General features: G+C 43.4%; 1 protein-coding gene across 10 annotated transcripts; it reads left to right on the top strand.

Moving 5' to 3' along the window:
• Positions 1-202: 202 nt before the first annotated feature.
• LOC109902114 (myelin-associated glycoprotein) lies at positions 203-26,904 on the top strand. Of its 10 annotated transcripts, none has more exons than XM_031786645.1 (13): positions 203-337; positions 14,031-14,173; positions 15,242-15,373; positions 15,655-15,730; positions 17,880-18,248; positions 18,538-18,834; positions 19,292-19,549; positions 21,284-21,544; positions 21,676-21,978; positions 22,273-22,372; positions 23,047-23,149; positions 23,532-23,585; positions 24,283-26,757. In XM_031786645.1, the coding sequence occupies exons 4-13, from the start codon at positions 15,685-15,687 to the stop codon at positions 24,442-24,444; spliced, it is 1,953 nt and encodes a 650-aa protein (XP_031642505.1). In that variant the 5' UTR covers positions 203-337; positions 14,031-14,173; positions 15,242-15,373; positions 15,655-15,684; the 3' UTR covers positions 24,445-26,757. The 10 variants fall into 10 exon arrangements, with proteins under 10 accessions (XP_031642505.1, XP_031642513.1, XP_031642510.1 ...); XM_031786644.1 differs by lacking the exon at positions 203-337 and adding an exon at positions 5,376-5,619; XM_031786646.1 differs by lacking the exon at positions 203-337 and adding an exon at positions 5,479-5,619 and having other exon boundaries at positions 14,031-14,166.

Genomic DNA, 26,904 nt, shown 5'->3' with positions numbered 1-26,904 from the left:
AAACTTGTTTCACAAAGGAAGCCAAACAGTCTTTTAGTCAATGTTATTCACTCACTACAACCTGCTTGACACTACAATGTAATGTTTTGCCTATATAAAGAAAGTGGTTTATGACAGATTTACCCAATGGGTATGAATCCATATTACAAGTAATACAACTGATACAGAATTGTGTTTTCCCTTAGTTTTCTTTGATTGATTCACAGAGAGAGAGGGAGAGAGAGAGAGAAAGAGGGAGGGAGTAGGAGAGAAGGCAGATGCCATAGGAGAGGAGGACTTGCTGGGTCTTATCTGCTGGGCATTTGAGTGCTTCACTGGGTGCATATCAACTGATGAGGTAAGAGCTATACTAAATGTATGGGACTTGTGTTCTTATGTTTGTTTTTAGCTTTAGATTACTAATCTCGATTTTATTGCAATTATGTTAATAGACTTTTATTGACTTTGATTACTATTGCTAATTGCATCAGTCTTTTCAGGGCTGTATTCTTGCGTAATCCTACTTTATTTGATAGTCGGCTGAAACGCTTCCATTGTATCCCATTGTGTTTGCCTTTAATACCTCACACTGTATTGCATGCTCTGTATCAGGGTACCATTACAATTCATTGGTTATGACAAACGAGTTCACAAGGTATGGTTTGCGAGTTCAGCCTCGTGTCTCAAGTGTTTTAGCACATGGTTGTTGGCAGTCACGTTCAGGCTTTGGTGACAGGATGAGTGTGGCACTGTGAGAGTGAGTTGGTGACCTTTTATAACATAAGAGTTGTTTTCATGTGATAGCTGTAGAGGTTTGGTACCAGTAATGCTTTAGAAGCCTCGATATAGCAACGGAGCTTCTCTCATCATCCGTGGTCTTTTTTTAAGGCTGAAAACAACATCATGACTCACACCAATTCATTAATGCTAAGGGGTGTACAGTATGTTGGCTTGGGTCTATTTGCAGCAGTGTAACAGAACATCTAGGATAGCTAGATGGGTATGAGTGCTGTTCCATATCCCAACAAAGTTTTGTTCTCTTATTCTGTTCTTATTCGAGAGGGTGATCCCATTTTTGCTTTTAGATAATAAGATGAGGTGCCTCAGGAGAAGGGTCCATTGGGACAATCAGTTTAAACAAATACAATTCAGTTGATCTTGGCATTATATCTCAGTATAGTTTACTTAATTCCCAAGATAAAGCCAGAATTGGGTATGAGGCAAAGTGGGGCACAGATTGGGGAGCAAATGTGCCTTGGGGAGTAATTCCTCCGTTCCACAGGGACACAAGCCAGTAGTGACAGTGGGTGTACAACAGACACATCCAATAATCTAGTGACCTGATTCCTTTGGACCCAATAATGGCTGGAACAGATGGACGTAATGACAACATGTTCATTTCTATGTCATAATGTCATGATTGCAGAATGTAGCAGAAGGTTCCAGACCTGGGTTCAAATACTATTTGAAATCTTTCAAATACTTTGAGTGTTTGCTCTAGCCTGCATAAAGTGCCAGATGGGGCTTGCATTGTTTTGATTATTCTATTGATCCATTGGGGTGGCAGGGTAGCCTAGTGGTTAGAGCGTTGGACTAGTAACCGAAAGGTTGCAAGTTCGAATCCCCGAGCTGAGAAGGTACAAATCTGTCGTTCTGCCTCTGAACAGGCAGTTAACCCACTGTTCCTAGGCCGTCATTGAAAATAAGAATTTGTTCTTAACTGACTTGCCTAGTAAAATAAAGGTAACCAAAAAAAACAGACAACTTCAATAAAGCATCAGATAAAGCATTTGATTTCAAACAGTATTTGAACCCAGGTCTGGAATGTACCAAGATAGCAAGCTGTGTCAGAAAATCATGAGAAACTTTAATCAATGAGAGAGAAAAATAATGAGTTTACGGATCTTAAAAAATAAAAACTGTGAGAGTAGTACCGTCAGAGCTTAAGTATTTGATTGTTGTACTGTTTCAATCTCCACCCGACACAGCCAGAAGAGGACTGGCCACCCTTCAGAGCCTGGTTCCTCTCTAGGTTTCTTCCTAGGTTCCTGCCTTTCTATGGAGTTGTTCCTAGCCACCGTGCTTCTATGTCTGCTGTTTGGGGTTTTAGGCTGGGTTTCTGTATAGCACTTTGTGACATCGGCTGATGTAAAAATGGCTTTATAAATACATTTGATTGATGTCTCTCTACTGACACCCTGTATGCGTACCAATAACTTTATTTATTTATTTAACCTCTATTTAAGTAGGCAATTCTTATTTACAGTGACAGCTTAATTGTAAAGACCCCCCGGCCAGACCCTCCCTTAACCCAGACGGCGCTGGGCCAATTGTGTGCCGCCCTATGGGACTTCCGATCACGGCCGGTTGTGATACAGCCCGGGATCCAACCCATGTCTTTAGTGATGCCTCGAGCACCGCTAGACTGCTGCTCCACTTGGGAGGTCACAAATGACAACCATGCATCTCTCCTGTCCACCAAAGGTGGATGGGTAGGTGTGGATCCTTTCTCAGTGTGTGCTCTGCTCTCACCCTTTCTCCCTGGCCTGGCTATTACTGTCCAGCAAGAGCCCAACCCCCCCGAAATCATACACTACAATAGGTGGATATTGTGTGTGTGTGTGTGTGTGTGAGAGAGAGAGTGAGTAAGTGTGTCTTTGTGTATTTGGTGATGGTAGTGGGTGATGATGGTGGGGATGATGGTGAACTAGAAGAAGCAGAAGAAGAAACATGATTCACTTGAATGCTGCCATGACCAAACAATGGAAGACTAATGTGAGAAATCATAGAACAAGAAGGGCGATGGGTCGAATTAGCTAATGCCACCAGAAGAGAGAAAAATCCAACAAGAGAGAGAGAGAGAGGAGCAAGAGCAGAGAGAAAAGAGGATTGTTGTGATTAAAAGACAATTATCTGTGCACATCGACTTCCCAGTGTTGTGCGGTGTCAGGCTCGAGCTGTGCTGTTCTTTTCACCCAGCAGGGCCTGGGAGACAATGGCTACTGTGTCAGGACAGGAGGGGGTAGTAGCAGGGTGGGTTGAAGGGGTGGAGGAGTCTTGGGTGGAGAGAGGTTCAGTCAAGGGGCGCAGGGAGCAGCTCCCCTCACCATTGTGTTTTCATGCTCTGTTTTCTAAGGCCTGAGCAATATAAACTGTATACGGAGTCTGAAAAGCATCAGGAACACCTGCTCTTTCTTTGACATAGCTTTCTCCTGGATTTACCTGGTCAGTCTATGATCCCTTATTGATGTCACTTGTGAAATTCACTTCAATCAGTGTAGATGAAGGGGAGGAGACAGGTTAAAGAAGGATTTTTAAGCCTTGTCACATTGAGACACGTTTGTGTATGTGTGCCATTCAGAGGGTGAATGGGCAAAACAAAACATGTAAGTGCCTTTGAACGGGGTACGGTAGTAAATGCCAGGTGCTGTGGTTTATATCAAGAACTGCAACACTGCTGGGTTTTTCAACCTCACCAGTTTGTGTATATCAAGAATGGTCCACCACCCGCAGGACATCAGCCAACTTGACACAACTGTGGGAAGCATTGGAGTCAACATTGGCCAGCATCCCTGTGGAATGCTTTCGACACCTCGTAAAGTCCATTCTCCCACGAATTGAGGCTGTTCTGAAGGCAAAACTGTGTGCAACTCAATATTAGGAAGGTGTGCCTAATATTGTATACACTCAGTGTATATCGCAATATCATAATTAATATAATATTAATATTATTATCGGGATGTGGATATATCTGGATATATGCCATGTGCGTATGATTGGTTTTCAGCATTTAACCATATTTAGACCTTTCCTCTGGCCCTCAAAACACTTGCGAATGTTCTCATACTGCAGTTACAGTCACTGTAGTCAATGGGTCATGTTCAGAGGGCTCATATCATCCGTCACATTGTTATTGTTATGATTGTTTTTATCGTGAAATAAATGTTTGTAAATATAATGAACAACAATATAAACGCAACAATTTCAACAATTTTACTGAGTTACAGTTCATATAAGGAAATCAGTCAATTTAAATAAATAAATGAGGCCCTAATCTATGAATTTCACATGACTAGGCAAGGGCGCAGCCATGGGTGGGCCTGGGAGGGCATAGGCCCACCCACTGGGGAGCCAGGACCTATGTTTTCCCCCCAAAAGGGCTTTATTACAGACATAAATAGTCCTGAGTTTCATCAGTTGTCCGGGTGGCTGGTCAGTTGTCCAGCCACCCATACATATTGACAATCCTGCGAGGTTACACGTTGTCTGTGGTTGTGAGACCGGTTGGACATACTGCCAAATTCTCTAAAATGATGTTGGAGGTGGCTTATGGTAGAGAAATTAACATAAAATGATCTGGCAACAGCTCTAGTGGACATCCCTGCAGTCAGCATGCTATTTGCATGCTCTCTCAAAACTTGAGAAATCTGCGGCATTGTGTCTGACAAAACTGCACATTTAGAGTGACCTTTTATTGTCGCCAGCACAAGGTGCACCTGTGTAATGATCATGCTGTATAATCAGCTTCTTGATATGCTACACCTGTCAGGTGGATGGAATGTCTTGGCAAATATTTTATTTTAGCTCATGAAAAATGGAACCAACTTTGCATTTATATTTTTGTTCAGTAAATATATTGCCTGACCTTCCTTTATAGTAAATTTGAGTATAGTCAACCTTCAATCTTGGACAAGGTCATAGACAATAGGGCTGGAGGAAAGAATAGGGCCTCTTGAGAACTGTAAGGGAATTTTTGACAATGCGTTCATGGTTTATGATCTGGTCACAAAGGAAGTGATGCAGTTTGACGTCACATGCTCCTCACTGTGCCCTCAAAACCAGTTCAGTATGGTTCAGCCACAGGAGAAGTTTAGTGACTTTCATTATTCTCAATATCCAGCCGTTTAGAAGATTGTGGTGGCAAATGTATTGGTCAAGCCCTCTATTGGTCAGGTTAGGTGGCAGCTACAAGTACCGTAGCTATAGTTCAAAAAGGTCTATAGATTACATATGGACATGAGTGGCATATACTATATTAGCCTCTGAGAGGTCTTCTACCACAAAACAACAACCATTTCCATACAATGACATTGCTATTTTAATTCCCATCTCTGTCTTAACCCTGTTTGTCCCCCTTCTCCGGCGTCCCTTCTTCCACCCCCTTTGGCGTAGTAGTGACCTCAAACAAGGACATTGCACTCCATCAATCCAAAACAAACGAATATGCTCGGACCCATCCAATGTTAAACTAATGGCCGTGTTGGATTGAAAGGGTCTTGGAGCTCAAAGCCTCACCCACATGTGTTGGGATGAGTGGGAACAGTGGAGGTCATTGTGGCCAGGGCGGTGCGGGGTGTGCATTTATGAATGGCTGGGCCTCGAGGCGAAGGCACAGAACAATGCTGGTACACTGAGGAGACTGATTTCCATATGGGAGAGAAGGAGGGAGGGCAGTTTATTCCTCCCCTCTTGATGGGGCATGGTACAGAGAGGGGCGAGAGGTCTCTTGATGGCAGCGTGAGCGGTGGCGTGATGGTTAGAGTATAGTAGTACATGTGCTTGTTGTTGGGGACAGGCTTGTTGGCACTAAGGCTAGAAGCCCAAGAGAGAAACGCCTGTGACACTCACCTGACTGCACAGGTGAGTAAAAGCTCTGAACAATATCATTTTCATGGAGTTAGTTGGAGTTAATTGGTCCATGGAGATAGTTGGAGTCAGTTGGTCCATGGAGTTAGTTGGTTTCATGGCCATGATTATTTAATGAAAGCTATTGACTTGGTTGCTCAGTGCTTCTTGGCCTCTCTGTGTGTCATACCTTTTGTTAGAGATGTCTAGGTCAGTGGTTTTCAACCGGTGTGCAGAATTCTTTTGAGGGTGACCTGACCTGTGGAATGCACGTGGAATTTTGACTTGGGAGCACCAGTGCGCTCAGCTAATACATTGACAATACATTAATACAATATTGGCATTGGCACATGGTTACATCTCTGTCATTGTTTTTCAAGTCCAATGTGTTCAGGCCTCTCATCAAGAGAAAAGTAATTTGTATAATTTTACTTTGCCTGCAAGAACCATTAGCACAGGCAAGTCTGATTAGGCTGAGCTGTACCACAGCCTCTACCACAGAAACAAACCGACCATGGCTTTGTGTCCGTGGTTGAACCTTTATAATGCAGAAAACCGCTCCTCTCTAGCGCAAACCGTTCACAACGAAAGACCTATTTTACCTGAGCACATTTATTTTTTTTTCCTGCGGTGGATTCTTGGACGCTCTTAAAGGGGTAGCCTACAGCCTACAAGTGATTCATAATGAGTAAGGAACTATGCAAACTATTATAATAATTCAAATAAACCCTATTTAATCTATTTTTAAAAATTGTCACAGAAAATAGAAGATTTGTAGTATGGATCAGATTAGATGGAGGTCATTACCACTAAATAAATTAATAGGGGAATGTTAGGTTTTCTGTAGAAATGTTTATCACATGGAGGTGTGCCGCTGTTCATAAAAGTCTGGGAACCACTGGTCTAGGTGCTGACTTTGGATGAGTTATTACACCTGAACGACTCTTGCTTTTCTACAGTAATATTTAAGGTATGAGGAGCAGTGTCTGTATGATGGTTCAATGTGTCCTCATTAATACAGTGACACAGCAAATGTGTTGGATTTCAGTTGTTTTTCATTTAATACTCAGGACATTGAGAGTGAAACGAGAATGCGTCTTTTACCTCGTATTCTAAGGTGAGTGTGTAAGTGGCAAATGAGGAAGTAAGTGATCTAGTGATTGAGTATTGTGTGAGTTTGTGTGTATCTGCGTGTGTGTGTGTGTTTGCATTTGCGTGAGTGGGGGCTAGTGAAAGCCATGCAATAATCACAGGACAGATTTTCCTCCAAGTACAACACAGAAATGAACAGTTCCTACTTTTACCAGAGCTTTTGCCAGTGTCTCACCACAATTACTTAGAATTGTGAAAGCAGATACAACAGCAGATGAAGATTCCAAATCTAAATTCGGACGGACTGTTTTGAGCTTATTGTGCCATAAGGTCCATGTGTCCTTTCTTTGGCTCTTCTCCTGCCGCTGATGCAAACAAAATACTCCATAGGAGTGAGGAACATGGTATTAACTGACACACTCCTTCAGTCTATATGTTGTACAAAAGGAAATAATAGCAGTGTGGGAAGGGCATTGGGAAGGTTTGGGATTTGGACATTGGGAAGGTTCGGGGGAGAATTGAAAATGGCGATACGTATCTTTCCGCAGTAGGTCTTGGCCTCCTGCCTGTGGGGCTATGCAGGTGACTGCTCTGTTTGTCGCCCCCTACTGGGCAGGGCGGAAGAGAGAGCACTCTAATGAGCGAGGAGGCCTGTGGCTCACCATCTGCCCACTGTGCTGGGACTGCATTTGGCAGCACTTTACTGGATACTGGTCCAGAGACACACGGCTGCCAGGTGGATACACACATTAGTAAACACACACACATTAGTAAACACACACACAAATGTACTCTTGAATGCATGCAGGTGCACAAACACACACACACAAATGCACTCAGAAAATACACCCCCGCATGCAAATCAAATCAAATGTTATTTGTCACATGCGCAAAATACAACAGGTATTTCATCTTACAGTGAAATGCTTACTTACAAGCCCTTAACCAGCAATGCAGTTTTATGAAAAATACCTACAAAAATAAGAAATAGTAACAAATAATTAAGAGCAGCAGTAAAATAATAATAATAAGGCTATATACAGGGGGTACCGGTACCCAGTCAATGTGCGGGGGGACCGGTTAGTTGAAGTAATTGAGGTAATATATACATGTAGGTAGAGTTATTAATGTGACCATGATTAGATAATAACAGAGAGTAGCAGCAGCATGGGGATGGGTTGGGGGAGGGGGGGGGGCAATGCAAATAGTCTGGGTAGCCATTTAATTAGATGTTCAGTAGTCTTATGGCTTGGGGGTAGAAGCTGTTTAGATGCCTCTTGGACCTATACTTGGCACTCCGGATCCCTTGCTGAGAGAAAAGTCTATGAGTAGGATGGTTGGAGTCTTTGACTATTTTTAGGGCCTTCCTCTGACACCGCCTGGTATAGAGGACACACCTACTCATTCAAGGGTTTTTCTCTATTTTTTACTATTTTCTACATTGTAGAATAAAAGTGAAGACATCAAAACTATGAAATAACACATGGAAATATTGTAGTAACCAAAAAAGTGTTAAACAAATCAAAATCTATTTTATATTTGAGATTCTTCAAAGTAGCCACCCTTTGCCTTGATGACAGCTTTGCACAATCTTGGCATTCTCTCCACCAGCTTCATGAGGAAAGTTTTTTCAACAGTCTTGAAGGAGTTCCCACATATGCTGAGCATTTGTCGGCTGCTTTTTCTTCACTCTGCGGTCCAACTCATCCCAAACCATCTCAAGTGGGTTGAGGTCAGAGGATTGTGGAGGCCAGGTCATCTGATGCAGAACTCCACCACTCTCCTTGGTCAAATAGCCCTTACACAGCCTGGAGGTGTGTTTTGTGTCATGTGTCATTGTCCTGTTGAAAAACAAATCAGAGTCCCACCTAGCGCAAACCAGATGGGATGGAGTATTGCTGCAGAATGAAGTCGTAGCCTTGCTGGTTAAGTGTGCCTTGAATTTGAAATAAATCACCTACTGTGTCACCAGCACCATCACACCTCCTCCTCCATGTTTCACAGGGGAAACCACACATGCGGAGATCATCTGTTCACCTACTCTGCATCTCACAAAGACACAGTGGTTGGAACCAAAAATCTCAAATTTGGACTCATCAGATTCAACAGATTTCCACCGGTCTAATGTCCATTGCTTGTGTTTCTTGTCCCAAACAAGTCTCTTCTTCTTGTTGGTGTCCTTTAGTAGTGGTTTCTTTGCAGCAATTCGACCATGAAGGCCTGATTCACACAGTCTCCTCTGAACAGTCTCTAATGAACGTATCCTCTGCAGCAGAGGTAACTCTGGGTCTTCCTTTCCTGTGGCGGTCCTCATGAGTGTCAGTTTCATCACAGCGTTTGATGTTTTTTTGCGACAGGTCTTGAAGAAACGTTCAAAGTTCATGAAAAGTTCGGATTGACTGACCTTCATGTCTTAAAGTAATGATGGACTGTTGTTTCTCTTTGCTTATTTGAGCTGTTCTTGCCATAATATGGACTTGGTCTTTTACCAAATAGGGCTATCTTCTGTATGCCACCCCTACCTTGTCACAACACAACTGATTGGCTCAAACGCATTAAGAAGGAAAGAAATTCCACAAATTAACTTTTAACAAGACACACCTGTTAATTGAAATGCATTCCAGGAGACTACCTCATGAAGCTGGTTGAGAGAATGCCAAGAATGTGCAAAGCTGTCATCAAGGCAAAGGGTTGCTACTTTGACGATTCTCAAATATGAAATAGATTTTGATTTGTTTAACACTTTTTTGGTTACTACATGATTCCATATGTGTTTATTTAATCGTTTTGATATCTTCACTATTATTCTACAATGTAGAAAATAGTAAAAATAAAGAAAAACCCTGGAATGAGTAGGTGTGTCCAAACTTTTTACTGGCACTGCACATGCACACACAGATACTGTACAGGCACTGTACATGTCACACCTACATTTTGTCATCATTTTACAGGTTGTAATTGTGGCCTTATAAGCAGTACTCTACCTCACACAGACTGTGTCATGTGGAGTGACGGTGGAGAGGTGGGCTTCTCACAGGCAGCTCTGAGTGCTGTGTGTGTGGGAGGGGGGAGCGGGTGTGCTTTAAGACCATCTGCTCCTTGGAGTATTTTAGTGGGGGCCAGAGCTTGTGGACCAGTGCGCGTCACAGGCGAACAGCAACGCAAGCTGTGAGCTGGCCTGTTCCGGAAAATTCCTCCAGTTTCTGCCTCACAATGGGCAGTGTTCCGTGTACAGTGTTTCCTTTATTCATATGAGCCACCAGCGAGCTTCACATACATGCAGTATATGATATGAAATATACAAATTATATTTGTATAATGGCTCCTTCTCTTGAGGACAGTTGGGCCATTTGTTATTGGTTGATTATTGGTTGATCATTTGGAATATGGAATATGAGTCATGGTAATATGGCAAGGTGTCATGGCCTGTTTCGGCAAGGTGTCATGGCCTGTTTCGGCCTTACTGATTCTGTGTCGATAGTCTCATTGTTGCACTAGACGTCCTGAACATAGTGCACACTGCATATGGCCTAGTGTAGGCTATGATTTTCTCTTTGAAGAATAATTGTTAGAATGAAATTATAGGGCTAAGGATGCCTGTGATTATTCTGCCTATTTACTACTGTGTTGGCGCTGGGATAATACAGCCCCCACAGGCTATGTGAAACACTATGAAGAACAGGAGGAGTGGTGGAGTGTACGCCTAGGGAGATTCTCAACTGATAAAAAGTAAGCTGTCCTCCTCTCCTCCGTGACCCGGAAAACAATAAGTGGTGGAGGAGAGCGTCAATTCGTTAGTTGGCGAATGAAGAAGTGTCCTCCTCTCCTCGATTATCTACTTCAGCAGAGGACGCACAAGAGCGTCCCAACGGCGCCTAGCACGGAAGGGTTTTAACGTCCGCCACACCCCCTTTGAATCAGCTGTTGTTTTCTCGAAGGAGAAAAGCATGCACACTTTTAAAAACGATACACTACTTATCCTTTAACCTTTAAAATGTCTTGCACAACTAGCTACCTTTGTTTGTTTTTTAAATCACTTTACACATTTATTTGGGGATTCCACCGCTTGAAACGTAATTTGCCTGATGACGCGCAAGTGGAAAAGGGGAGTCTCATTTCATAAAAGCACATTTGTTTCCAGATTGCCTGAACAGAGGAAAGGAAGCAGGAGGCGAGCAAAACCAATTGAAACTCTCCCATAGACTCCTAAAGGGGAATTTGTGTTGCAGTCATTTTTACAATGTGAATGTTCCAAGAGTGAAGGTCCACACTAAGGTAATTTAGTGTGGATGACCTTAGTGTGTACATTTCACCTAAGTATTTATCACAATGCAGACCTGTGACCTCTAGCAGTGTAATGTTGTTATTACTGTATAACACACAGAAACCAACAATCATGAATAAGAAACAACTTTATAAAAACATTTCATCAATGTGTTATTTTTGTCTCTATGCCATTAACTAAAGTATAGCAGTTTGGAAATGTTGCTGTGCCAACATGGCTAACAATGGCAATGCGATAGTGGTCAGATTAGCAGATGAACATGCATAAAGTTGTGCCAAATTTTTGAGAATGACACAAATATTAATTTTCACAAAGTCTGTTACCTCATTTTGTATGATGGCAATTTGCATATACTCCAGAATGTTATGAAGAGTGATCAGATGAATTGCAATTAATTGCAAAGTCCCTCTTTGCCATGCAAATTAACTGAATCCCCAAAAAACATTTCCACTGCATTTCAGCCCTGCCACCAAAGGACCAGCTGACATCATGTCAGTGATTCTCTCGTTAACACAGGTGTGAGTGTTGACGAGGACAAGGCTGGAGATCACTCTGTCATGCTGATTGAGTTCGAATAACAGACTGGAAATTTCAAAAGGAGGGTGGTGCTTAGAATCATTGTTATTCCTCTGTCAACCATGGTTACCTGCAAGGTAACAAGTGCCGTCATCATTGCTTTGCACAAAAAGGGCTTCACAGGCAAGGATATTGCTGCCAGTAAGATTGCACCTAAATCAACCATTTATCGGATCATCAAGAAATTCAAGGAGAACGGTTCAATTGTGAAGAAGGCTTCAGGGCACCCAAGAAAGTCCAGCAAGCGCCAGGACCGTCTCCTAAAGTTGATTCAGCTGTGGGATCGGGGCACCACCAGTACAGAGCTTTCTCAGGAAGTGCATCTGCACGCACAGTGAGACGAAGACTTTTGGAGGATGGCCTGGTGTCAAGAAGGGCAGCAAAGAAGCCACTTCTCTCCAGGAAAAACATCAGGGACAGACTGATATTCTGCAAAAGGTACAGGGATTGGACTGCTGAGGACTGGGGTAAAGTAATTTTCTCTGATGAATCCCCTTTCCGATTGTTTGGGGCATCCGGAAAAAAGCTTTTCTGGAGAAGACAAGGTGAACGCTACCATCAGTCCTGTGTCATGCCAACAGCAAAGCATCCTGAGACCATTCATGTGTGGGGTAGCTTCTCAGACAAGGGAGTGGGCTCACTCACAATTTTTGCCTAAGAACACAGCCATGAATAAAGAATGGTACCAACAAATCCTCTGGGAGCACCTTCTGCCAACCATCCAGGAACAGTTTGGTGACGAACAATGCCTTTTTCAGCATGATGGAGCACCTTGCCATAAGGCAAAAGTGATAACTAATTGGCTCGGGGAACAAAACATTGATATTTTGGGTCCATGGCCAGGAAACTCCCCAGACCTTAATCCCATTGAGAATTTGTGGTCAATCCCCAAGAGGCGGGTGGACAAACAAAACCCCACAAATTCTGACAAACTCCAAGCAATGATTATGCAAGAATGGGTTGCCATCAGTCAGGATGTGGCCCAGAAGTTAACTGACAGCATGCCAGGGCGGATTGCAGAGGTCTTGAAAAAGAAGGCTCAACACTGCAAATATTGACTCTTTGCATCAACTTCATGTAATTGTCAATAAAAGCCTTTGACATTTATGAAATGCTTGTAATTATACTTCAGTATCCATGGTAACATCTGACCAAAATATCTAAAGACACTGAAGCAGCAAACTTTGTGGAAATTAATATTTGTCACGACTGTACACTCTAAGCTCTGTAAATGTTTGAAATGACTTAGGAGGAAACCTCCCCCAAGTGGACACGTACATACACACACAGGCACACACACACACACACACACAATGACCATGGTGCAGGGAAACACTGCTTTGTCCCAACGGAACGACAGCGAGTGGAGGAGGATGAGGGGATGGGGGAAGGAGAGAGGAGGAGGTGGAGAGGAAGGTCACATAGCTGTTGTGTCGCCGTAAGGGCCACAGTGCGAAGTGTGTTGGCACGCCGTGTGCCTCATGTGTGTAGGGGTCTGTGGCATGCTGCACATTCATTTGTACAGGCTCCAGTCTGTGAATGAGGTATTCACTCTGACTCTACCACCCAGGCCTACTCAGCCCATCCTCAAGTGTGTTTGTGTAGGGATTCCCTTGAAAACATCCATGGCTTGGTGGATGTCATCGTTTGGCCTATGGCTTAATGGCTCTTGGAGACAGTGACTCACGCCACTTAAACTGTAATAACCGTTCCACCATGAAATAGAAGTATTCTTTGTTGCGTTGATATGTAGGGGGTCCTTCTAGTTGCTTGCTGGACCATGTTGTCACCCCACATCCACAAACATACCTTATGCAGGAAAATATTTGGTGTGTGTGGTCCAACGGAATGCTCAAAACATTTTACAACACCAAATGTCTTATTTTTTTTGTAATAAAATAAGAACCATTGTTGTTCGTTTCTAGATCAGAATCTCAGGTTTGCATCTTTTGGCTTAGTTTTTAAAATATTTACTCATTTTGTTTGCAAACGGTAGTCAACATGGGCACCGTACAATAACTAAAGCCTCTAACTGTGGGGATGTATGATTCCAATGGAACTGTTTGGAAATTGAGAACATTCTCATCTGTATGGGTATGAACCCAGTCATACTTATCTAGTCACACTCACTAGTCATAGTGATATTATGGCTCAACTTACATTCACCCAGAGGTCACTGGCTCTTTGTGGATACAGTAGGTCCTAGCAGGGAAGTTATCTAATGCTAGCAGGGTTCATTTGACCTGGTTGTGAGAGTCAAAAGCCTGGTCCATGGTCTGAGACAGAGAGACGGGCGATAGAGGAGAGGAATGCGTGTAGTGGGCCTAGGAAAAGGCAGAGAAATGTTTGAATTCACATTCAAAACTACCCACCACACACATTCACCACAGCCTTCAGCTCACAGTCTCTCTTTCCCTCTTTCCATCTCTCTCTCTGCCACTGTCCCTCTTTCTCTCCTCGTCCCCTGTCCTAGAATCCATAGAACCCGACAGACAGGATTTTTCCACCTGTGGAGACCCACAAGGGAAGCACACGCTCGGGGAGAACGTAGAACCGACAGAATCCGAGGGAAGGAACCGAGAGGGAGCCGGAGCCTGGTGCTGAAGCTGGTATGAGGCAAGTGGTCTGTGGCTGGTCTCTGTGCTGGCCGTTTGTCTGCCAATCAATGGCTCTCGTTGTTGTTGCTGGTGGTGTCAGTGCCCTGCTCTCCGGGCTATTATGTTCCTCCTGACATGGCTGATGTGTTGACTCTCAGCTCAGACACAGTCCCTCTCTTGGGGTTTTGTCTAATGCAGATGGTACAGCTTGACGCAATGTTTTAGAAATGTTTTAATGGCATTGGCTATGATTGCCATAACCTAGAGCCTCATGGTTTGGTTGAAAGGGGTCCAAGTCAACTTTATAAGTGATCTGTATGTGGACCGTACATTTTACTTTGGATTTCAAATGTGTGTGTGTATAAGTGTTATGACACTGTTTGGAAATACGCATGAGCATGCTGTTTGTGTGCGTACAATCGCTTGTTCGAGAACGGGATGTTCGTGTCCCTCAGCCCAGAATACCCTCTCCCTGTTGTTGCCAAACTGCATAAAACCAACAGAATTTGCCCTTATTTTCCGTAGGAACACAGCTTATCAGCCTATAGACTGTCTGGGGACGTAGTGATGTGTTAATCATGGAGCTCTCCAACACAATCCACTCTTAGGCCCACCATCTGCAGCCACCGGCTGCTCGGAGGGAGGCTAAAGACAAGTCGTTGCCTCCATAGCATCATGGATGACATACAGGGGGAGACACAGACTGGTAGATACAGACTAAATGGTCCAAACAACCAACGGACCAAATGATGATGGTTGACGCCATGATGTCATGTAGTGGATAGGGGCCTAGGGACTAGGGTATTGAGTCATGGTTCTGAACAGGGCCCAACAGTGACTGTCTGTCGAAGACCTGGGACTTACGTATGAATAGCCTAATGAGTGACTTTACAGGCACTCACACCACGGCGCCCGAACAGGTGCCGTCTGAGTGAGAGCGCGAGAGAGAAAGAGAGAGTGTGCGTCACCATGTCTATGTGCCAGTGCCTTTGAAGAACCCGAAGAGTCCGTCTCAGGCAGCAGGGCTGATGACATCGCCTGATGCTCATGTCAATTGTTGTGTGTGTTTTTTTTGTTTTTTTTACAGAGAAGATAAGGGAGAGGGCTGTTGAGGTGTCTGGGTGTGATTGGGCGCCCTCTAGTGAACATTACTACTACTGCTACCACCAAGCTGAGGAATCAGACATTTTCTGTCTTTTCGCCCATTGAGCAATTCAAGGTAATAGTCAGTAATGTCTACTGTCTTTTTACACACAATCATATTGACTTTTGCCATTGTTACCTGAGATAAAAGCAACATAGGCTAATTATAATATATATATATTTTTAAATGTATCATTTAACCATTGCATTTACATGTCACCACTACTGACATTAGTTATATGTCACTATATTGGCATATTCAAAATATATCACTTAGCATTGGGCTCCATTGGTCCAGAACAGAATGGTAAAGGGTGAAGTTGTGGCTGCGTAATTGAGGTCCGATGTCTGTTGCAGAGGTCTCCGGTTCAGGGTTAAATAGACACCATGTGGTGTTTGGAGCTGCTTCTGCCAGTGTTGCTAATCATCAAAGGTAAGACTTTTATGTTTCCCTATTCAGTGTGAATAACTACTCCATTACACCACAACTCAGACTGGGGAAATTCATTTCAAGACTACAAATGTAATACTAGAAACGAAGTAATCCAGAAACAGTTCAAGTCGAAGTTTACATACAGTTGAAGTCGGACGTTTACATACACCTTAGCCAAATGCATTTAAACTCAGTCTTTCACAATTCCTGACATTTAATCCTAGTAAAAATTCCCTGTCTTAGGTCAGTTAGGATCACCACTTTATTTTAAGAATGTGAAATGTCAGAATAAAAGCAGAGAGAATGATTTATTTCAGCTTTTATTTCTTTCATCACATTCCCAGTGGGTCAGAAGTTTACATACCAAATAGTAATTGAGTGTAGCATCGCCTTACTAACTTGTGTCAAACATTTAGGGTAGCCTGCCACAAGCTTCCCACAGTAAGTTGGGTGAATTTTGGCCCATTCCTCCTGACAGAGCTGGTGTAACTGAGTCCGGTTGTAGTCCTCCTTGCTCGCACATGCTTTTTCAGTTCTCCCCACAAATGTTCTATAGGATTGAGGTCAGGGCTTTGTGATGGCCACTCCAATACCTTGACTTTGTTGTCCTTAAGCCATTTTGCAACAACTTTGAAGTATGCTTGGGCTCATTGTCCATTTGGAAGCCCCATTTGCGACCAAGCGTTAACTTCCTGACTGATGTCTTGAGATATTGCTTCAATATATCCACATAATTTTTCCATGATGCCATCTATTTTGTGAAGTGCACCAGTCCCTCCTGCAGGAAAGCACCCCCACAACATGATGCTGCCACCCCCGTGCTTCACAGTTGGGATGGTGTTCTTCAGCTTGCAAGCCTCCCCCTTTTTCCTCCAAACATAATGATGGTCATTACGGCCAAACAGTTCTATTTTTGTTTCATCAGACCAGAGGACATTTCTCCAAAAAGTCCGATCTTTGTCCACATGTGCAGTTGCAAACCGTAATCTGGCTTTTTTATGGTGTTTTTGGAGCAGTGGCTTCTTCCTTGCTGAGAGGCCTTTCAGGTTATGTCGATATAGGACTCATTTTACTGTGGATATAGATACTTTTGTACCTCTTTCCTCCAGCATCTTCCCGGGATTGATTTGCACTTTTCGCACCAAAGTACATTAATCTCTAGGAGACAGAATGCGTCTCCTTCCTGAGCGGTATGACAACTGCCTGGTCCCATGGTGTTTATACTTGTGTACTATTGTTTGTACAGATGAACGTGGTTCCTTCAGGCATTTGGAAATTGCTCCCAAGGATGAACCAAACTTGTGGAGGTGTACAATTTTTTTCTGAGGTCTTGGCTGATTTCTTTTGATTTTCCCATGATGTCAAGCAAAGAGGCACTGAGATTGAAGGTAGGCATTGAAATACATCCACAGGTACACCTCCAATTGACTCAAATTATGTCAGTTAGCCTATCAGAAGCTTCTAAAGCCATGACATCATTTTACGGAGTCTTCCAAGCTGTTTAAAGGCACAGTCAACTTAGTGTATGTAAACTTCTGACCCACTGGAATTGTGATACAGTGAAATAATCTGTCTGTAAACAATTGTTGGGAAAAATGACTTGTGTCATGAACAAGGTAGATGTCCTAAGCGACTTGCCAAAACTATAGTTTGTTATCAAGAACATGAGTGTATGTAAACTCTCGACTTCAACTGCATGCAATTGCACAGTAAAACTGATTTGGTGGTTTTACTGCATTGACCCAGTTGACTTTTAGAGTGTGTCAAACTTACAGCAAACAACACTAAAACAAACGGGTACAGAGTAGATACAGGTTCCAACTGTCACACATGGCAGCAGGGAATCAGCCTAATGTTCCAGTGCTTTCTGATGGCTGGCTAGCGCCCAACTTGACTCAACCTTGTCCCTATCACTTAAACAGTGGTGCCATATGCTTCCTCCACATAGGGTCTCTGCTCTTACCATCTCAACCAGGGAGAACATCATGATATCATCCTTTGTTCTCTCTATCTGTTCATCTTTTCTCAGTGATTCCATTTGAAACTGTAGATGTATTGTAGATTGACGGGTCATTGATACAGTATATAATTTCGCTCTTAATATTTCCATTTCCAATCTTTGTCCCATATCCCTCCTGCCCTCCCTCAGATGTCAGTGGCCAGTGGAATGTATGGATACCCAGGGACATCTCGGCCATGACCAACTCCTGCGTGGTCATCCCCTGCACATTCATGTACCCGTCCGGTATCCGGCCGTACCGCGGCACCCACGGCATCTGGTACTTTGGTCAGCCCTACCCCCAGCTCTTCCCACCTGTGGTGATCAAGACGCGCACAGACATCGTACATGAAAGTTACAAAGGGCGTACCAAGCTCATTGGGGACCTGCAACAGAGGAACTGCACCCTGCTCATCAGTAATATAGGTACAGAGCACTCAGGGAGGTACTACTTCCGTGCCGACCTGGGCGGTGCCAACATCTACACCTACCCAGATTTCTCTGAGCTCAAGGTGCTGGGTAAGCCTGCTGAGAGGTTATGTTTACAATTGTTTACAATTGAATGTGTCACATTTATGGGCTGGATTGCCCTCGCCTCGTACCATATCTGTTTGTGCTGTCTTTCCAACGACTGTGGACACTGTTTGGCATGACAATGACAGTGGGAGTTGGCAAGCCCAAATATATCTGGGACCAGGCTAGGATTGTCCTAGCTGGGATTATAATTATTATAGTTTTAATGAGAATTGGTAAATATTGTGAAATGGTGAATCTTCACTCATTTGCTTTTATCCTCTCTGTCCCCCAGACCAGCCCAACATTGACATCCCTGAGGAGATAGTCGCTGACGAGAATCTGGAGTTGACGTGCTATGCTCCAGACAATTGTCCAGAGAATAGCCCAGAGATCCAATGGATGTACACAGACTACCTGCCTGAACCCGAGTATACCTCAGACTACGTGGAAGAGAGCAACACAGCCGTGCTGTCCAGCACACTCATCTTCACCCCCAGGCCCATACACAATGGTCAGCTGCTGGGCTGCAGGGTCTACTACCCCAACACCACCCTGGTCTATGAGAGACTCATCTCTCTGGATGTCAAGTGTAAGTGACCAACTAACTGTTGTCACCGAACCTGTAGCTTTGAATCCTCAAATTCTGTGAGAAGCATGTCATTGGGACACAACAGGGGACACATTATGTAATGTGGGGGATTATATTAATATAGAAAAACTAATCTTGCCGACTACGCCAAATGTAAATTAGCAGTGTTACACATATTTCTGATATACACATTGTAGAATCATTGTCAATATCTACAGTCATCCATTATTCTACATCTAAAGTAGAAGGATAGTAACTTCATTTAGAAATATATTGCATGATTGTGACATGGTATGTATTGGGTATGTTAGCCTGGCATCCAAACCTGTTTTTCTACGTTTCACCTTTTGTTTTTCTTTGAAACAATGATGAGTACAGTGTTAGGTTGGGTTTAATCAGGTTATACACTTGTCACTTTTAATAGTCTAACCCCACCTTCCCCTTCCTCTCACCCCAGATGCCCCTCGCTCGGTGTGGGTGAACGTGTCCGTGGAGGTGATGGAGGGCAGCTCGGTAACACTGCACTGCGAGGTGGACAGTAACCCTCTTCCCAGGATCTCCTGGCTGTTTGGGGACCAGGAGCTGCTGTGGGACACGGCTTCCAACGCCTCCCTCTCCCTGGAGGACTTAACCCCCTCTCAGGAGGGCATCTACACCTGCGTGGGAGATAATGGCTACGGCGCCATGAACACATCCATGTACCTGGCTGTCTTGTGTAAGTGTCATTGTGCAACATGGTGTTTCTGGAATAATCAAAAATAGTTACATTTAACCATTGTAGTTATACAGTATGTCAACCAAGCTGACATTTTAGTTTATGTCATTTGCAGTGACATATGTGACCGACCGACTTGGTTCGGTCTTATTTAGTCAAATTTTAAATTGTGTTTTTTACATTGGATAAAAGTAAAGACTCGGAGCTAGAAAATAGTGTATCACACACTGCAGTTGAGGAACAATGGAAAGTCATTCTGCTTTAAAAGTTGATAAACTTATAACCTCACTTCTAAGAAAATGACACTTGAATGTTTTGGTAGACCTACTGGAGAGCTCTTCTTTGTCTACACCCATTAAGCATTGTTCACACCCTCTTAAGACATAGCCCCACCCATCTCTTTAAGGATTCACACGTGAGGCAAGATTTCAAGACTAAAGGCTGGTCTATCAACATGTCTGTAAACAGTTATCAATTAATTATTCCAGGAAAATAAACTCACAACAAGATCATTATTTACAAGTTAACGGTTCGCTAATTACAGAAAATAGCTTACGGTTGTGAGTGTAAAAGCATGGCATTCTACCAGAGAATTTTAGAACTTGGACACTGTCTCGTTGGTCTAACGTTATATCGGACTATGGTGCAGTTCATGCTGTTCTTCACATTACAGTCTCTGGTAAACACACACTATATCAAATAAAATCAAAGTTTATTTGTCACATGCACAAATAATGCACAAATAAACTGTACAGGGAAATGGTTACTTGCATAGTGGAGTATTTTGTTTAGACATGTAGATAACTAACTAGCTAGCTAAACAATGAAACATTATCCCAACTCGTAGCATTAGTACCCTGCATGAATCTACAGGTAGCTAAACTAGAAAATGGCTCTGAGATACGAATAATATTACTACACAGCTAACAGTACGCTTTAACTTGCAATGAAAATGACTTCCTGACAAAATTAGAAATGTATAATATCTGAAAATGTAGCTAGCTATACTCTCTTACCTGTATACAGTACATGGATGAACGCTTCTCCCTCTCTGTCACGGATGACATGGTTGCCCTTAGTTTTGAAGATGTAATCCAGAGACAGGTGTTTTACACAACAGACTGTTTTCTTTACGACTCATTTGCTATCAAACGCCTGAATTTTCTCCATCTCCTTAGCTATCATACTCTGCTTCCACCGGGAATTACACTGATTTCAAAACTCGGTCCCCCAGAAAGTGTAAAACTATCTTTCCAAAACAAATCTGCTTAAGAAAAGATGACCTAGACATAAGGGCAGCTCATTATAGACAGAAGCATGCTACATGGCAGACCAATCCGAACTCATCTCTCAGCCTGTCCAGCCCATCAATTATCTCAGCCAATCATGGCTAGTGGGAAGGTTCCTGACTTTTTCCGTGGCTAAACAAACTGGGCTGGCAATTTAACAATTGTATTCATATTTACAGATGGCATACACGTTTGTTATTAAGGCACATGAAAGTTCACATGATCAAGAAGGTATTTCTGCACCAAAACTTATTATGATTAAAATAAATTAATATTTGCAGTCAAATGCCTCTCCTGTGAAGTAGTGAAGCGCAATAAATATAACGATGTATTAGTCATGTGATAAACCTGGCCCATAGCTTCTTGCTCTTGTTTATACACAGTAAAACATTTTAACTCCTTTCATATAACTCTACCTTTCATCCCCTCTCTATCCTCCCTGCAGACCCTCCCAGTGAGCCAGTGGTAAACGGCTCCCTGACCGTTTTGGAAGGTTCCTCCATCTCCCTGCAATGTAGCACCCAAGGCAATCCCGCACCCACCCTCACCTGGCTGAAGGACGGGGAGCTGGTGGGCACCATCACGGCCGAGGAGGTGTCTGTGCTGGAGCTTCTGGAGCTCACCCCTCAGGGAGACGGACAGTACCGCTGCCTGGCAGAGAACGAACACGGACGAGCCAGCAGCTCCCTCAACATCACTGTGGAATGTGAGTGGGTCATCATGTCATGTGGTATCATAACATATCATATCGTATTGTACCACCTACATTACACTACGCTACACCATGCCATCCCACTCTACATGTCAGTCATATCCTTACCTCCACCCTCTCTTCAGACGCCCCTGTCCTTCTGGAAGAGTCCAAGTGCACGGTGGTGAGGGAGGGAGTCCAGTGTGTTTGCATGGCTACGGGTAACCCTGAGCCCATCATCGAGTTCTACCTCCCCGACAAGAACATCACCATCAACGACACGGACGGACGCTACAACTACTACACGCACACAGACGGCCACACGTCCACGGGCATGATCAAACTACGGGAGAAGGGCGAGCGCCTGGGCAACGGTGCTGTCAATGTGCACTGCAGCATTAGCAACATATACGGGTCGGAGAGCTTTCATCTGGAGTTACAGCAGGAGAGTGAGTACACAAGTTCAGGTTCATGGTTAAACACAGAAACAAATGCATACAATTAAAATGCTATACGTTGTATAGCCAAGCATACATGAGAGATTGAACTGAAATCAGAAGTGTAGTACCTTTATATGATATCTAGATTGACTGTATAAGTAAGAGCATAAACTGGCTACCCCATTGACCTGATATGGCAATGGCATTATCTTGAATGTAAATACGTTATAGTACCAGGACCTAGCTAAACAGTATTTTATGTTTCGATATTGTCTTCAATATGATGTTCTTGTCCGATGTTAGAGAAGTACATGATGGCAGTGATTGTTGGCACCATCGGTGGAGTGGCTGTCATCGCCTTCATCATCGCAGCAGTGAGATATGTGGGCCATAACAACAAGAAGTGAGTATCCACCCTTCACTAACTGTGACAGGGGTCGATGCGAGTTACAGGTACAGGTCATTTCCTGTTTGAATTGACGATAAGGAAACACTTCAGCCTAGCCATCCATTCTAAAACACCTCTGTGTATTCATGAGTGAATGATTGATCGATGAACGGACTTGAGAATCATTAGTCATAAGTTATGCTAACGCCAGAGCGAGTTTAATTCATTTGCCATCCCTAGTCCCATTTCTGGAATACTCTGAGATGGAGATCCAAAATGGCTGCCTGGTGGATTGGGTTAGCAAGCCAGACTAACCGTAGCCTATAGTTTGCAGGCTCAATTCCCTGCTTTGATACTGCTTTGTACCCTTGACCTGCTATGCTAAAAATACAGCCACGGTAGCCTAATTAACTAAGGTGCTTCAGCATTATACCAATACATCACATTCCGACAAAAGCTTTTACTGAAAGTCGCTCCAAGAGAGGGTGTCGGCTCAACCGCAACTAAACCCATGAACCAATAACCACAACCATGAACGTCGACCACAACCATGAACCATAGGCCTGTAGATTATTAACTGCGTTTGGAAGCAGGCCCTTGTTTTAAAATGGATGCCCAGGCTTGGAGTGTCGCCCTGAGTTAGTTAGTGGCCATGAGACCGAGTCTGATCTTGTGACTCCACCCCCCAGAGAGAATGGCAACCCTGGGCAGGACCTGGTCTCTAAACTGGAGAACCCAGCGTTGTACTACAGCACAGTCAAGAAGGACAAACAATGTCTGAGGAAGAAAGTGGTGAGACATGTTGATGATGACTATAATGATGATAATGACCATTCTCAGATCTGTCTTAAACGTGAGAATGATAGCTTACCCGTTGCTGATACTGAAACTATACTATACCCATTCTATTCATGTCCTATTTTTTATGTAAAGTAAGGTTCATTCCATGGAGATATTCATAAATAATCAAAAACCTATATGACCTCTTATGTTAAAGAGAAAATGTAAACTTCCCCAGTCAACTACTAGCCTCAGAATCCCAGTACCACTATAGCTATCTATCACAGTACCACTGGTGTAGCTGCCACCATAGCCTTTCCAGACCACTGTTTTCTGCTTCATCGCTTCTCTGCGTTCTTCTGTCTCTGTTTTCTCTTCCCTTACTCTTGCACAGCTTAAGACAGAGCTTCTGGGCTCAAAGTTTAACTCCATTCTAGAGGAGAGCACGGTAAGGTTCCTAAACAACCCAGCCCCAATCCCAACTCCAAGTCTCAGTGGTAGACAGCATCCCTCACACATCACAGACAGCAAAATTATACGATGGCCCAAATTTGGCTCTAATCTACAATATTACGACTTACCATTTTACCCAGTTAACCACTTTGTGTTATGGTCCTGAAGTGGATCTGTAGCATGAAATGTCCAGACCTTGCCTGGCAATGTGGCCCACATTCAGACCAAAAGTAACTATGGGAAGTTGTTAGGGCCACATAACTCAAGCCAGAGATGGCCCATAAGCAAAGTGCCAACCCTCCCCCAGTTCGCATCTCATACATTTGGACCAGATCTGGGCCATATGACTCATTGTGGTGCCAGATCTGAGCCACATTGTATGTGTCACAAAACAACCAGATCTGGCCCACAGTCGTCTGCTGTCTGAGATCAGCTTCCATGTGCTCTATTGCCTTTGATTTCCACTACTACTGTTGCACGGCTGCCTCGATACTAACAGGATATGCTAAACCGCCTCAATCTCCTTGTTTTACGCCTCTGCTAACTACTAACCCTCCTTTCTCCTCTCTCAATGTCTGTCATGTTATCCCTTTATACTCTGAATGTTCTGAGGTGTCATTGGCATTGGTGGCACTGTGCTGATGTAACCTGTGATTCTGAATGGGCCTTCTCTCTTTCCGTACCTTCAACAGGGAGAAGACGGGGATTATCAACCTGTGGGCTCTATGGCAGACCTGGAGAGGCAAGAGCTGAATTACGCCGCCCTGCAGTTTCTCGGGGGGCGCTCCAGGGATGGGGGGGCCTCAGGGAGGGGGGATGACGGCAGCGACTACACCGAGATCAAGGCCAAATGAATCGCGATCCTTCCCTGACCCATCGTCACCGCGGGACACAGTGGCAGCCATGTTGTCGCCCTCCTCCTCACATCATTCGCCCCCTCTTCAAACGTCTTCCCCCCTCCCCCGTAGACACCATCTCCAACCTTCACCGTCACACCAAGAACTCCCATCGTCTCCGCCCGTTCCTGAATCATCTCAAATGACGTCCCCGTTAGTCGACCCCCAAGCCTCCAAGGGGAACCCCAGTCACATCTCGCCACCCAGGACTGCTGGTAGCTACTTGCAGGGTCAGAACACGGCCCAGTGGACAATGTAAAAAGATCTTTGTATTATCAGCAGCTGTTGGTCTTCAGGCTCTTACTCTATTGTTCATAGTCAAACAATTCCCTTACAACAGGTGCAATGCGTTAGTTACTGTACTGTATCATCTAGATTCAATTTTGTTATTTCCATCTCTACACCATTAATTGTTGGCATTGCTTTTCTGGGGCTCCCCTTCTGTATGTCACCCTATATCATACTCATAGCTAGCCTGGTTAAACCAGATTGAACACTGCGCTCATCAGTTTTCCTGTGAAACGCAGCGCAATCAGTTTGGATACCAAGCTAACTGTCTAGATCCGTCCGTTATAGTTCTTCTCCACTGTGTCCGCTGCCAGTCGAAGTGTCAGGGAAAGGGGTGTGTTTTGTGCTTTTTCTTTTCTTATCTCTATTTCTGACCCTGGATCTGGAGGAAATTAGGGATCTCTTCTCTCTTCCTGATCCAGTGGTTGTCAACGCTGACCAGTGTTCAACAAACGTTAGGCCTGGTACACATCCAATTGAAGCCAGTCATCTTCATCTCACATATTCTGTTCCCACATATAGTTCAATAGTGATGTGTGCTGTGACTCCGTGGCTTTTGATGATGATGAGAAATGAATATTTCTTTGATTTTATATAAAGAGAGAATATGGATACTCTTAGAGGTTTGTGGAGCCTCGAACACAAGGTTCTGCTCGTACAAGAAGTGGCCTGATTTGTTTTGTTTTTATGCATTATAAGCACTGATTGCATTGTGTTTTGCTCTTGAGGAAATATGCCGGGGTAACACAGAATGTTCTATTTATGCCGTTGCCCATGATTTAATTACTAGTATTTTTGGATGATGTTTTGCTAAGGGTAAGTGTTAACTGATCCTTAAATGGGAACCAATGGATTAGAATACATTTTTGGATCAATCTGGCATACATGACTCCACTGTAACACTCGCACAGCAGGACAAAATGTATCTCGTTGAGACAATGTGTGTGTGTGTATGTAAACAGCGCTGAAAGATCAGCGAACACTGATCACTGTGGCTGTTTCAAAAGATCACTTTACCTGAGACCGCTTCTCACAAAATGTCTACTTCAATGGTTGTGAAGTGTGAAATCAATGCCTAATCCTATAGGGTTGTATCAGATGAGGCATTTGAGTGGCACAACATTGAAGTTGTTATACCAGTTGGTTGTGCTATTCAAATATACTTGATCAACTCATGTAATGTAATCTCCAAGCTCACTAATGGCAACACTAGATAACAATGACTGTTAATACAATATTAATACGCTGCATATGGATGGGTAAAAGGATACCAGTATACATTATGTAAATAAATACCCTGCATGACTATTATGCTGTCAGCCATATGTGTAAATACACTACGGTATGTACATGCTCACTATTGCAACAATGGTTTACACAGGCCAGTCGGATACAGGTTCGGTAACACTTTAACTGACTTCTCTGTCATAAGGGTGACATAACGCTGTCATAACATAACACATGTCATTTTCGGTCATGAAAACTGATGTCAAAATACTGACAACCTTTTACACTGTCATGACACAAATTGGTATTTATGTAAATTAGTTGGCTAGCGGTATGCTAAGCCAATAACCCGACTGAAGCAAAGATTTGTGCCATGACGGTGTCAAGCTTTTGTCAGCTGTCATGACTGTTAATAACATATTTTATGTCATTGTTCTGACATGGTTAAGTCACTAGACCTAATGGCAGAGCGTTTAAGATGTGTTGCCCAACGTTGAGAAATGCCAATATGGACATCCGTTTAGTAACACTTACTGTCGTCAGTTCTCTTGAACGCCTCATGGGGAGGTTATTTCTTTCTAAACCTGGGAACAAAATGGAGAAGCGTTGTTCATGTCTTCTCTAATTTGTTTGTCACATAGTGTGTTGTAAAGCAGATTTGTACTTTCTTTACTTTGTGGTATTCATTATTATTATTATTGTGATGATTGTTTTTATATCTTTGACACAATAATTCCGATCAGAATTCTGCAATCCTTCTGCAAATTAGCACTGTTATTACTTAACGACAATAAGAGCTCTATGATGATGTTTGATCATTCTCTTTCTTTTACAAGTCTGTCCCGCCTCAAACAAAGCCATCTTTCTTTGGGTCCAAACAACAAATAAATCAAGTAAACAACA

This window comes from Oncorhynchus kisutch, linkage group LG13 (genome assembly GCF_002021735.2).
Source record: "Oncorhynchus kisutch isolate 150728-3 linkage group LG13, Okis_V2, whole genome shotgun sequence".
NCBI lineage: Eukaryota > Metazoa > Chordata > Actinopteri > Salmoniformes > Salmonidae > Oncorhynchus > Oncorhynchus kisutch.
This window is presented reverse-complemented; position numbering and strand designations above follow the sequence as displayed.

Coding starts and splice junctions, on each gene's coding strand:
- LOC109902114 (XM_031786645.1), top strand. CDS start 15,685: ATGTGGTGTTTGGAGCTGCTTCTGCCAGTGTTGCTAATCATCAAAG. Junction 19,550..21,283: donor CATGTACCTGGCTGTCTTGT/GTAAGTGTCATT, acceptor TCCTCCCTGCAG/ACCCTCCCAGTGAGCCAGTG. Junction 23,150..23,531: donor AATGTCTGAGGAAGAAAGTG/GTGAGACATGTT, acceptor ACTCTTGCACAG/CTTAAGACAGAGCTTCTGGG.